At 43.3% G+C, this 12544-nt stretch overlaps 1 protein-coding gene across 3 annotated transcripts in view; it reads right to left on the reverse strand.

The window, feature by feature from the left end:
- Positions 1–4159: 4159 nt before the first annotated feature.
- The window catches only part of ankfn1b (ankyrin repeat and fibronectin type III domain containing 1b), a 163840-nt gene continuing 155455 nt past the window's right edge, over positions 4160–12544 (reverse strand). For all 3 annotated transcript variants that reach the window (XM_029277984.2, XM_065949791.1, XM_065949792.1), the window contains 10 exons: positions 12269–12401; positions 12004–12123; positions 11646–11861; positions 10642–10808; positions 10398–10548; positions 9260–9428; positions 8987–9153; positions 8682–8889; positions 7843–8561; positions 4160–7505 (listed from right to left, as the gene is read on the reverse strand). In XM_029277984.2, coding sequence (XP_029133817.1) covers positions 7197–7505; positions 7843–8561; positions 8682–8889; positions 8987–9153; positions 9260–9428; positions 10398–10548; positions 10642–10808; positions 11646–11861; positions 12004–12123; positions 12269–12401 — 2359 coding nt within the window. In that variant the 3' untranslated portion in view covers positions 4160–7196. The remainder of the gene's footprint in view (positions 7506–7842; positions 8562–8681; positions 8890–8986; positions 9154–9259; positions 9429–10397; positions 10549–10641; positions 10809–11645; positions 11862–12003; positions 12124–12268; positions 12402–12544) is intronic.

Here is a 12544-nt window from a genome sequence, read left to right on the forward strand (position 1 = left end):
CTGCTGGCCCAATCGTCTGCGAGCGCACACACACGCAGACTCACACACACGCAGCAACACATGCTTCAAACATACACATGTGCTTTTATTAGAACATTCTTCACTTTTCAGAAATCTAAAAATCTACTTTAAGGGCATAAACTCAACAATAAAGTTATCACTGCTGCTGTTCACACTGCATCTGCAGCTCATCTGCCACCCTCACACACACACACACACACACGCATGTACCACATGCATATGGACAGAGGCTCCACAGTGGCCACCTCCATTCCCAGCCCTGCTTTTCCCTGGGACTCCCTCTCCTGCTACCCCCCCCCCCCCCCCCCTCCTGAATTCACTGGCACTTCCAGAAAGCTCCGAGGCGCCAGCGGAGTGGGGCTCATCTCTGGGGAACAATAAAGCCAGATCTTCATAAAAACTTCAAAAAGGCCTCGCCAAGTGTTTTATAGGTGCTTTAAAGGTTTATGGGCCCTGGGGAGGGAGGGAGAGTGAAAGAAATGAGTGATGCAGTAGTGGCAGGCTTCACTTTTCCCACCCACTGCACGCACGCACACACACACACACACACACACACACACACACACACACACACACACACACACACACACACACACACACAAATACAGAATTGCACATATGCCAGCATGTGTGTTCATATATACACCGATGCTAATCTGCCAGTAAGTTCCAGGCTGATATCAGTTTGGTGGGATGCAGGGTGGGGGGGGGGGGGGGTGTAAGGGACGGAAACAGGTGATCAGTCGGTGCAGAAATGTAATAAAAGAAGAGGAAAGCGGGATGTCACTGTGGATTCTGTAGAGAGTTGTAAAAGCAACTCGTTTCACTAGCAGGGACCGTGATGCAACAACATGTCATTCAAATGTTTAATGGAGGTTCAGGATGTTGAGATAGGATGGATGCAGAGGAGACAGGTGAAGGTGGAAGAGATTTGTCCGGGCAGACAAAGACTCAGATCTGAGGTTATGTCTCAGGAGTGATTCCACTCGAGCTGAAATTTGACCTAAACCAGTAGAACTGGATGAAAGCATGGGAGAGGCATACGTAGGGTGTCATAGGAAGGGATGAGGATGGTAGGTGAATGAATGAAGAGAAAGTACATTGCAGGTCAGCAACAGCCCCAGAATACTTCTGGTGTAATAATGGTGTCCCAGTTTGATGGTAACTGTCCCATTATGAATTATTTTGATAGAAGCTTTATACAAACAGGAGCCCCTTTCACACGCACACACACACACACACACACACACACACACACACACACACACACACACACACACACACACACACACACACACACACACACACACACACACACACACAACTCTGACAAGTTCAGAACATTCAGCTCTTGACATTTTCTGGAATTCCCTTTCAAACGTGTCTCCACAGCAGGAGATTGTCAGTGTTGGACACAGATTGGGGGGCTTGTCTGGTTACACCCCCTTGTGCAGCAGCCTCTTCACATGCTGATCGTTACGTCAGCAGGTAAAGGGCCCTAATTAGTGATTGGATGCACCTGTGGAGGTAACCACATGTAGAGAAACTCAACATGCATGTTTCACTTTGCACCAAAAAAGGTCATAGATGGATTGAGATGTCTGGCACCTCACTACTCCTAAGAGTTTGACACCTTAGGAGCTCTCTAAGGGCTAAGACACGTTGTGAATAACTTTTACCTTTACAAGGATATAGTCTTTACTTTGAGGGGAAATTCCTGATTCTAAGAATTTTCTTAGAATTGTGCCACTAGGAGCAACTGTTAGTACTTAGGACTTTATGAATATGGCCCCTGAATTTTTATTGACTGTAGCATTCTGCCACTGCTAATAGATTTGAATCCATTGGGCAAGTGTTTTGTGTGTACTGTAGCTGATGGGGCCTCCAGAGTGTCATTGACTTACATCTTAACAAGAAAATAGTGCATGTTTGATAAATGTGCCTGTATGGGTGTAAAATGAGCTCAAAGGTTGTGTACATGTGTGTTTGTAAGGCGTTCTGTTGAAGAGTGTGTGGGTATGGGAATCTGAGATGAAGGAGATTAAGGCTACGAGAAGTGTTGGATTTTGTTTTGCAGGTGGATATGATCTGGCACACATAAACTAGATTATAAACTCATGTGCGACCAGCAGTTTGGACTCTTCCAAGTACCGAAGCTTAACAGCCTGTGAATCCTATCCTTCTATTGCAGGGGAGATGCTGACGAAACTACTGATTGGATGATTAACGCTGATACACTGTTTCAGGTTCAGATCATCTGATGAGTCATAAGGTGCGTCCAAGCTAAGCATGCTCCACTTTGAATCTTTTATGAGCATGAATAGTCACTTTTCAGGGTGTTTTTGATGGTTTCTTTATAGGCATTCAGAGATATTCCAGGTTATATTTAGCTCGGGTCCTCCTGGAGTCAGATGGTTTAAAATTAGGAGGTGTCAGAATTCCAGTTCAATTCTTAAATTACTGTCAATAAACTGCAAGGGGCTACTCTTAAAGGCCAAGTGTGTTGGCATGGCTGCATTCTCTTATGATTTGTGTGTGATAAGCTGCTTGGGAAAGTGTGTGTGAATTTGTCTTGATATAATGCAAAAGCGTAAATCCTCCCAATGGTACACATGTGCATTTACACATCTAAATATCAAGATTCCAGAGTGCATGCCGCTCATGTGCACCAATGTGTGTTTAAACGTGTGTTTGTGTGTCCTTCTGCGCATTAGTGTTTGTAGGATCTGTTGACAGCGAAGCATGCAGCATTTTATTTGCTCAAGGGCTGAAAAAACACACATGGCGCTAGCAAGGGAGCGCTGTGATATGAGTCTGCTGAAAGCAAGCTGGCTGGCCAGAAGTCAACCCGCGGATCATGATTCATCTGAACATTTTGACACACTGTATAATTACAGTGCTAAGCAACATTAAGCATCTTTAATGCAATCGATACTCTGACTTATTTTAAATATATGTGAAGAAAATATTTGTGTACATCTATGTGCTTCGAAGATTTCACAGTAACTATTTAAACAGATACAGTATACATGTTAAGTGGCATGAATCACATGGATGTATAGACCAGGAGGCCAGTGGTCTTACACATGGTTTTGTCCATGTTGTTTCCATTGTTTGGAATATGCTAGCTAGATGACGAGCTAGAAGGGCATGTTCAAGCAACCAACGTATTTATTCAGCCTGTCTGAACTCCACTTCTTTTCATGCTATTCGAGGAGCCTGAAGTGAGCTGGAGTCAGCATTTCCAAGATGGCGACCGCCATCGTTTGGCTTCACAACTCTACAGACGCCAATGGGTAATGTCACTGAGACTAAATCATTGTTTTATACAGCCTGCTGTTGAAGAGCATCTTTAAAATGAATATCTGCCAATTTATTATTTATCATAGAGTAGTAGGAACCTTATTCATATTGATACAGAACTGAGTGAATCCTGACTCTTTACTTTTTATGTAAACATGTACATCTGGTCTTTACAGTACTGCATCCTGAACATCAAGCTAATTCACATCACTCTGAAACTAGTGTTAATTTGAGTACTTTCTTCAATGCTAAAAAAAAAAAATCACTCTTGAATTGAGGATGAAAACACTCCTTCAGCATGTTAAATAGTAACATCATTGTTCATCTCTGCACACTGCAGGCTTCATATTGCCATGCTCACCACTTATACAGTGAGATTCTGTCTGCAGCTGCTCACCATTCACTTTTCATCAACTGGGTGTCAAACATTAATGAGGTCATTGCAATATAGCATCTGTAGGAACAAGTGCCCTCTATTTGTCATTCACTCCCATTTACATCAGATGAATGAACAGCTACAGGGGAGAGCAGCATACGTGTGGATGAAACTCCAAAACAATGAGCCCCAAAGAAATTCAGATCTGCACACACTTGAAATATAAGCTCGTTATGCTCCTTATGGCTGCTGAGTTGTGCCAAGATGTACCAGAGATCCTTCAAGAGTTTTCTGCTCTCTAACTAAACCATTGTATTTAATGTTTAAAGTACAATATGTGTAGCTCTCATCAGAGAGAGTAAAGAGGTCAACATCACCTCTTTAGAACGGCCTGGTGGGACACACAAGGGGTAGAAACTTCCTACATTTGATAAAAGGGAAAAAAAAAAAAAAACAGTCTTTACTTTGTAATATTCATTTATTGTTCAATAAAAATAGATTTTAAAAAAGTGACGTGATGTCTCCTTCATGACTTCATCTGACAAATCTGCCACCAGCTCCTTGTAAACATGGTGCTTTATTTTTCTACTGAAGGGATTTTAAACCCCCCTCTTAGCCATCAGCATAATCTTAAAACAGACTTCTGCCTTTAACTTCAGCGACCTCTGTAGCCCCACATTCACTTTTTTTTCACATTTAGGGCAGATACATTCATTCCGTAGTCTTTCTTCTCTATGTACATGGTCGGTTTCTGGTTAAGTGTCTTGTTTTTGCAGTTGGTCCTCGTAAAAACAGCTCATAACAATGTGAATAAAGAAGACATCTAAGCGCTAACACAAAAGTTCAAGCCATTAGTAAAACCAACTACAGCTTATAATACCAGTTTGTCCTAACACATCTTTGTACAGTAGTTACAAGTAAACACATCCTTGAATGTGAAAACAATTTGTAAACACTTTTCATATTCATCTCCCAACAGACAGGTCGAACGTCATCCTGTGAACCTGGGATGCTACAGAAACTGAGGACAGGTCCACTGACTTCAGCTCTCTCCTGGATTTTACCGTTTTGGTGCTACATTTGTAAATGCTGCAGGTTATTTTATTGGTGTGATGCTGCTGAGCCTGCTGAATGTTTTTGAAGCAGAAAGAGAACTTAACATGTTTTAAAAAACAGTTCCATAAAATAATAAATTAAATAAAACACTATCAGCTCGCAGTTTGCGTGAGTGAGGAGTTCAATGTAAACAAAACACAGACTGTTTGGTTGTAAATGTGATATTTTAAGGATTCATAGACTGTATAAGGTGAAAAATTACAGGTCCCCAAATATTAGATAGTAAGAGATGATTAAGTTAACTGCTAATAGTTTAAGACAATCCATGTGATGTCTGCTGTCAAAGAAAGACTCTAGCAAAACTCAAGGTCAAGTTAAGCTGTTAAAAAAAGACACAATTTAAGCACTTGTTAATTGAAATGTTACCTGTCTCAAGACCATTCTTCACTTGTTAGCTCGTCAGTTAGCTAGTTAGCAGCTGCAAGCCATGCTAAAGCCAAAATATCAGTGTAAAGAATCAGCTGTCAACTCTCCTCAGTTCTGAGGAGGTGGAGGGATCATTTTATAAAACAATATCCAGTGTGCTCACTCCCTTTTCAAACATGTACACAATCATTACTGCCTTTGTTTAGCATTAGCATTGTCGTTAGCTGACTGCTTATGTAATGTGTGCGCCCCCAGCAGCATGCCCCCTGCAGTAAATCTACTGTGTAAATCTACTGTGTAGATTTACTGCTTGTACCTACACTGCAAGCTACCACACGCTAGCACAAGCTAACCACCGGTGTTTGGCACCTTCCTGTCCAGCAGAAAGCAGGCTAACTGCGTGACCCGAGTTAAAAGCCGACACGCGGTTCATCCTCATTTTGAAATGAGCTTTCTCTGTGATGAAACATAATAGTAACTATGTTATTTTTAACAGTCTATTTCAGTCCTGAAACCTAAACTGAATTTAAAAAAAAATGGAAGAAGTGAATTTAATTAATGCTACAACTTTTAGAGGGTCTATTAGTATTAATGAAAACTAAAAGCTTAAGTCAAGCAGCCCAGGTTTAGACTGTTAAGAGGCTTTATCTAATGTGTAGTTAAAGTATTGTGTTTCATCCTAAAAAGATGACACCCCAGTGTTTTGGTAATTGAGGTAAAAACAGATCAGTGAACTCTCAATTGAAAGATATAACTTATAGGCAAAGGTCACAAAAAGCAAGACAAGTGTGCCAGTTTTGTTTTCAGTCTGACTTCTTCTACAGGTTAGTAAGGTGACTAAAACAAGCTTTTCTGCTTCCTGCATTTCCGAGTTAAGCCTTTTTATATGGAACAGTTCAGTTCTGAGGCAGTTCAGGGGACTATATGGTATTTTTCTTTGCTAACAAACACCAGGCCTCTTCACAACTTGAGTCATCCCTTTCACACCAGAAACCCTTTGGGAGACCCTGCTCTAGACTGACGGGCACCGATTTCTGATGCATCTGGCAAAACCACTGAAGCAAACACAACAAAAACACTGGACTGGTTAAATTGTAGCACGGCATGACTACAGTACTTCAGATGTACTCAGCACATTTGTGGAAGGATTACATGCTTTTCTCGATTAGAAAAACACAAAGAGTCAAGTATTGCTTGTTTTTTTTCTCGGTTGCAAATATCCAAATCAGCTGGTTTTGAGGTTGGTTTTATTGAGGTGGTTGATCCTATTTCTTTAGCTACACTTTGACTGAGTCTAATATACATCAGATTTGTTGTTGCAAAAGGTAGGGAAAGAGCACCAGGGAGCCAGTGCCAGGTTCAAAAGATGCAACCTCCACCCTCCTCTATTTCCTCACTCTCCCCTTAATCTCTTTCTCCCTTTTTTTGGCCGTTTCTACCAGACAGTACAGTAGCCAAGAGCAGTTGAGTGAAGGGCCAAATCATTGGCCGAGTGCGTCCCAAAGTGGAGTCACTCAGCCCCCATTTGGCACTTTTCCCTTCCTTCTTGCCCTCTGACACATCCTGGTAACAAGGGGCCGACGGCTGCAGCAAACAGCTCTTCAGGAACAACACAATGAGATAGTTCAGAGGAAAAGCCGTGTCCACGTGTTGCAGAGAAGCCAGAGATGCTGCTCATGATGTTTTGGCAACTTGTCAATCAAAGTGACGCCCCAGTGACGCTCAGCATCAGATCACTCTTCAGACTGTAGAGTTCCTTTATCTTTGATCCATTTTGTTATAATTCATTTGGTGTCCATACTAGGGTCTCTGATGATCATAAAAAAAAAAAAAACTTGATAGAAACAGGAGTCTTTCAGATAACATGAACACAGCAGAAATATGTTGAAGATGCCTTTGTGGAACACCACAGTGTGAGCGTAGGTGGGTAGTTTCAAGTTTGGGAGCCTTTTTGTACAATAGTTCCAGCAGTTCCTTCATGAACTCTTGAATCTGATTCTCTCTCCTGGAAGAATCACACCGTCGTGGCCCGGGTGTGTTTGAGCGCTAGAGGTGAATACTCTTTTATTCGGACGCACAGTTTTCCCCTCAGCCAGGGGCTTTGGAGCTCCAGGGGACAGAAATCATCCTGCAGCCATTTTTCTCTATTGTCCAAAACCAGCACAAGGCCAAAGTGCTTCAACTGTTCAGGACTGTAGTACACGCACTGTTCCTGATCTCCTCCTCCTCCACTGCTACTGAGCATGCGCCGACATACCACATTCATCTCCTGCACCACCAGCTGGACCATCTCCTGTGCTGATGTTCCCGGAGTGACACAGAGCTGAAACACAGGAGGTGATGTCAGTCAGAATATTAACAACTTGCTACAATCTGATTTTTTTATTACATGTGTAAGTAGTGTTTTTTTAACAACAAATCTCATGCTGCTTTTCATTCAAATGTTAAAGATATCACTCATCAATAATCTTTGCTGTTTGTCCCTTTGTCAGGCACCTACCCTGCAGCAGCAGCTCTAATGTAATGACAGTATCATAATAATCCTGTTCCTGAAGATCTGCTTTGCTTTTGAAGATCATAAAAAGACATGTACTATAACCAGCTCAAACCTTTTCACAGGAGCTTTAAAGAAACATTATTTCACCTCGTCAAACCTTTACCTTCACGCTGGTCTCTTTTGGCAGGCCTGTACGGTACTGTGGGTACACTCTGAGTGTGGCATGACAGCCTTTCCTGTGGGCAGCAGGAGACGGCGAGGAGAGTCTTTGAGTGCCACTGTCCTCTGATAACGTACGTGCTGGGGGAAGCGGTGGTAAGCATCGTTCTGCTGAACAACAACGGTCCACAGAGGACGGCCTGTGACACCTTCTCCATGGTGAGGTGGAGGGCGAGGGGAAGGTGGTGTGGTGGCAGTAAGGCTGGTGATGGGCCGAGGTGGAGGAGGGGAACTCCAGGCTGCTGGTTCTCACACAGAAGGCCTGTCTCTTCTCTGTGATGTGCAGCAGCTCGATCTGTCTGCTGGGCAGGATGAAGTCACTGTCAAACAGCTCCGGAGCCCCCCTTCGGACTCCTCCTCCTCCTACGCCACAGCGCTCACTGTCCCCCCTGTGCTGTGGCTCTGAGGCTTGTAGTACATCTGGTGTGGAATCCCTCAGAGCTCCCCCTCCACGTCCACTCCCACCGAGACACAGCACTCCTGCTGAGCCGCTCCCGTCACTATGCAGGAAACAGCGGGGGTCTAACGGCGCAGAAGACGAGAGGGGGGAGGGGGGCAACAAATCCAGCTCACGAGGACTCTGGGCACGGCTCGAGTCATAGTCACTGTCGGTGGTGAGGAAGACCTCTGAGGAACCCTCTTCATCGGACAGTCCTGCAAAATCTACAAAATAAAATAACATGTCAATAGTTAAAAGAATATTAAATTGTAATGTAATGCACAAATCAAATCCTGTGTTCAAACGTATGAAACCCCTTCATCAGACATGTTTCTGATTCTGACCTGAGTGCTTGTGGCAGGCTTCGGGTGAAGGCATCGGGGAGGGCATGAAGTCTGGCTGAGAGGAGGTGGAGGGAGGCTTTTCAGGGAGCACTTCCTTGGAGAAGTCAATAATCCAGTTTATGGATATTCCTCCTGTTGGCTGTTTGTAGCGAGCATATTGCAAGGCATCCATGATCCATCTTGCGTCACGCCACACCTCCTCCATTTGCTGTTTGACAGTTATTTAGATCACAGGGTTAGGGTTACTAGTTTTACTTTCATGTTGTGTCAGCACTGGTTGTGAAAAGATGTAGCTGTGGTCTTACCTGAATGTGCTCCTGGACCTGCTGGTGTTTCTTCTTCGCAGCATTAAGCTCGGCCTCAGAGAACGCCTCCCTCAAAGCCTGCTGGGACATGAGGGACTCCAGCTCCAGCAGAGCCGACACTCTGCAGTACTGGCCAATGAAACTGGGGCAATAGGCATTAAAGTGGACTGTGGGAGAAAGAGAATCCAGAGAGAGCGGAAAAAATGTGAACCACTGTTCCAGTATATTGAGAAACATGTCGACTTATATGTGGCAAAAATGTGCTAAACTGACCCAGTTCAAAGATCTGCAGGGGCAGAGTGAGGAAGCCAGAGCGAGGGGAGTACGGGTTGTTCTGACCAGGAGCTGTGCACACTTCATCTGAAGGTGGCAGAAGAAGCAGGAAGGACACGTTCTCTCCAAACTCCACCACTTCCTGGCTGTAGATCCGAAAGCTATGGGCCTGGACACACAGAAATGTGAACTCAGTTGGCCTTTGGATTGAGAGAAACTTCCATTTAAAAAACATTTACCTCCCCACATTGACAGAAGGAGGGCATCAAGACCCCTAACATCTTTCTCTTTTATTTTGATAAACATGCATTGTTGTTGTTGTTTTTTCAGAATTACCACGATGGTCACTTTTATCTGATTGATAGAATTACACGTCTGTGGTTGCACTCAGACCACAAACAGTCACAGTTACAGACTGGACCATAGACAGCAGGGCCACCATGGAGTCCCTTTTCACTCCTATTAGTATCTTGGAAGTGAAACCAGAGACTACAACTTCAACAACGGAAAAAGAAGTTATGTATAAGACAAATGCTTGGTTTACTGTGATTAGGGGTTATTGCAGATCCTTCGTACTCTATTTGCCTATTTTGCAGAGTAAAAGTATCTTTTAAGTCTTGAGATTCAACAATGTTTCAAAAGTGGATCCAATCTTGAAACAACATATTTAAGGTTTTGGATGATATCCTAATGACTGTCCAGTCTACTACATATATTAATTTGTATATTCATGTTTATATTAATAGAACTCTTCATTGCACTTTGGAGAAGTCTGTGGAGCTCTGTATAGAACAAGTCCAAACACTGGGTGGTAAAGGTTTATAGCCAAACATACAATGGTTGCCATTGTGCAGGAATTCAAACCATGTCCTTTTACAAAAATCATGTCGAATTAGTGGTCTAACCAGAACTGGCTGACTGTCCATTGGAAACCATTTTCATTTCTTTGAGCTCTTGCTACTGCCTGCCTCAAGAATTTGGCTCCGTATCTCTCGAGAACTTTCTACTGGTTCCATGTCATCAGTCAAAATCATCCATACAACACAAAACAGTAAAAGTTAGAAAATCTCCCTTCAGAACTTCCTGCTTATGGACGCCATTCAGAAGAGTTTCAGACTGCTCTTGGCCTAACTCTGACCTGATTGCCTGGGATGTTGATGTGTGCCATCAGGTCCTTGATGGCACTGCGCAGGTCCTGAAGGAGGCGATGTGGAGCACTCTGTTCTTCACAGTCCATTTCCAACGTCTCCTCGAGAGAGCTGAGAGCCTGCAGCCACTGCCACTCCTCTCTACCACAACCAAAAAGTAGAACATGCTACAGATCCACCTAACAGCTGTCTTTGTGGTTACAGATGTCTGAGAGGATGATGTGTTTCTCTCACCTGGACACAGTGCAGTTGTCTCGAATCTTGGTGTGACAGAGGACGTTGGGGAGTTTCTGCGGCACCAGCACTCTAATCTGCTCTACTGATGTACAAAGCTTCAGGTAGCCCAAGTACAAACCTGGAGACAACATCTTCCTGCCCCGTCTGTGATATGCCAGCTTCTCCTGGAAACAGGTAGAAAGAGTTAAATCAAGAGGCTACAGTGCTTTATTATGTGGTCAGACTGATTCGAAGTCCTTATTTGTAAGCATCCTCGTATTATTAAATGTTTTTTCCATGTACTGTTTTTTTTCTGAAAGACTTCAAACTGAATTTGTTCCAACATGTTTCAAGTGGTCGTCAGGTCTGGAAACAGGCCCACAAGCACATTTTGATGTATTTCATCATACAATTTGTTCAAAACTGGTTTTGCCAAAGGGAGTCTCCACCATTGTTTTGGAACCACACAGCCAGGCCAAGTTACACTGGAGACAGAACCGCAGTGCAACAATGGGATCAAGTTTACCGGGTTATATAGACAAAATCAACTTGTGGTTCAGCTCCAGATTGTGGTCGCTCTGAACCAAACAGCCACAGAGCATTAGTTACAAAACACACAACAACAATTAGCAAGATAACCGTCATCACGCCCACAATGCTGAAACTTTAATATAACAGTCTGAATGAGAAACGCTTCAATAACATTCATGCTGGGCTGGCAAGGTTCCAATATGTGAACAAAGTACGGACGGATGGAAGAGGAGAGTCATGATGATTAATGTCGGTCTAAATAAAGAGTGTCTGCACGAGCTGCACTCATAATTGGAAACACATTTCAATTTACAATCCTATTGTTTCAGCCTCGTGTTTACTGATGTCCTGTGAAGGAGGATCACACCAATAAATACATGTTTTCCAGGGATCCATTTTGTGAAGGAGCCCTCCTCTGAAACAAAAGCAAACATATTTTTCATCATTTAAGTAACTTCCAATCACCGCCTGTGATTTCCTGTAGGACTCACATGGAGCGTGATGAGGAGCATGTCTAAGGCTGTGGGCTCTTCAGGAGACGAGACGGACTTGCGCTGGAGCTGGAGTTTGCAGAGCTGCGTCCAGCGAACCCCATCCAAGTTGGGACAGGTGTTCATATCTTTTAGGAGCACCAGCAGAGCGTTTCCATGTTTGTCTTTGATTGGCTCAAAATACACCTGACCGAGGTCCTGCGCCCCCAGCATGCCCTGAGAAGAGATATCAGATCATTATTGTCCTGTTGTTCAGTCATTTGATTTCTGTTGTTTGGTAAGTTATGGTTATCAAAACCACCACGACTTCATCATCATCAGTTACAGTTTAGTTTGAATCTACTGAGGAGTGTACTACCTGTAGCTGGGAGACAGCCTGCAGCATCTTCAGGCGAGTCTGCAGTGTACAGGAGCAGGACGACTGGGAGGGACTGAGACACTGCTGCAGCCAGGGAATCTCCTCCCATAGATACGATACCTGGCACATGGAGAAGAATAGAGCGTTGTGATTCACTAATGTATCCATGTTAAAATAATTCAGAATATAATAAAGAAATAATTCATGAATGATACATTTTTAACTTTGCACTTATTGTCATTATTCTAATGTGGATGATTGTTACCTTAGTAAACCAGAGGAAGTCCTGCATGAGGGAGCTTGGGTAGGAGTCTTCGACCTCCACAATAGGGATCTGGTCCTCTGGAGTCACCAACACGTTGTCATCTCGGTAAAATATGGTGGTCAGATAGAGTCCTCTGTAAGGTAACAAAGATTAGAACATCTGTTACAGTAAACAAACTCCTTATTGGCTTTTTTGCCTTTTCTGATTGCAAGACCTTGAGAGTTTATTCATCAAGAGTTTGATGAATAAAGAAAGATTCACTGAATAACAGATTCC

This window comes from Labrus bergylta, chromosome 21 (genome assembly GCF_963930695.1).
Source record: "Labrus bergylta chromosome 21, fLabBer1.1, whole genome shotgun sequence".
Lineage (NCBI taxonomy): Eukaryota > Metazoa > Chordata > Actinopteri > Labriformes > Labridae > Labrus > Labrus bergylta.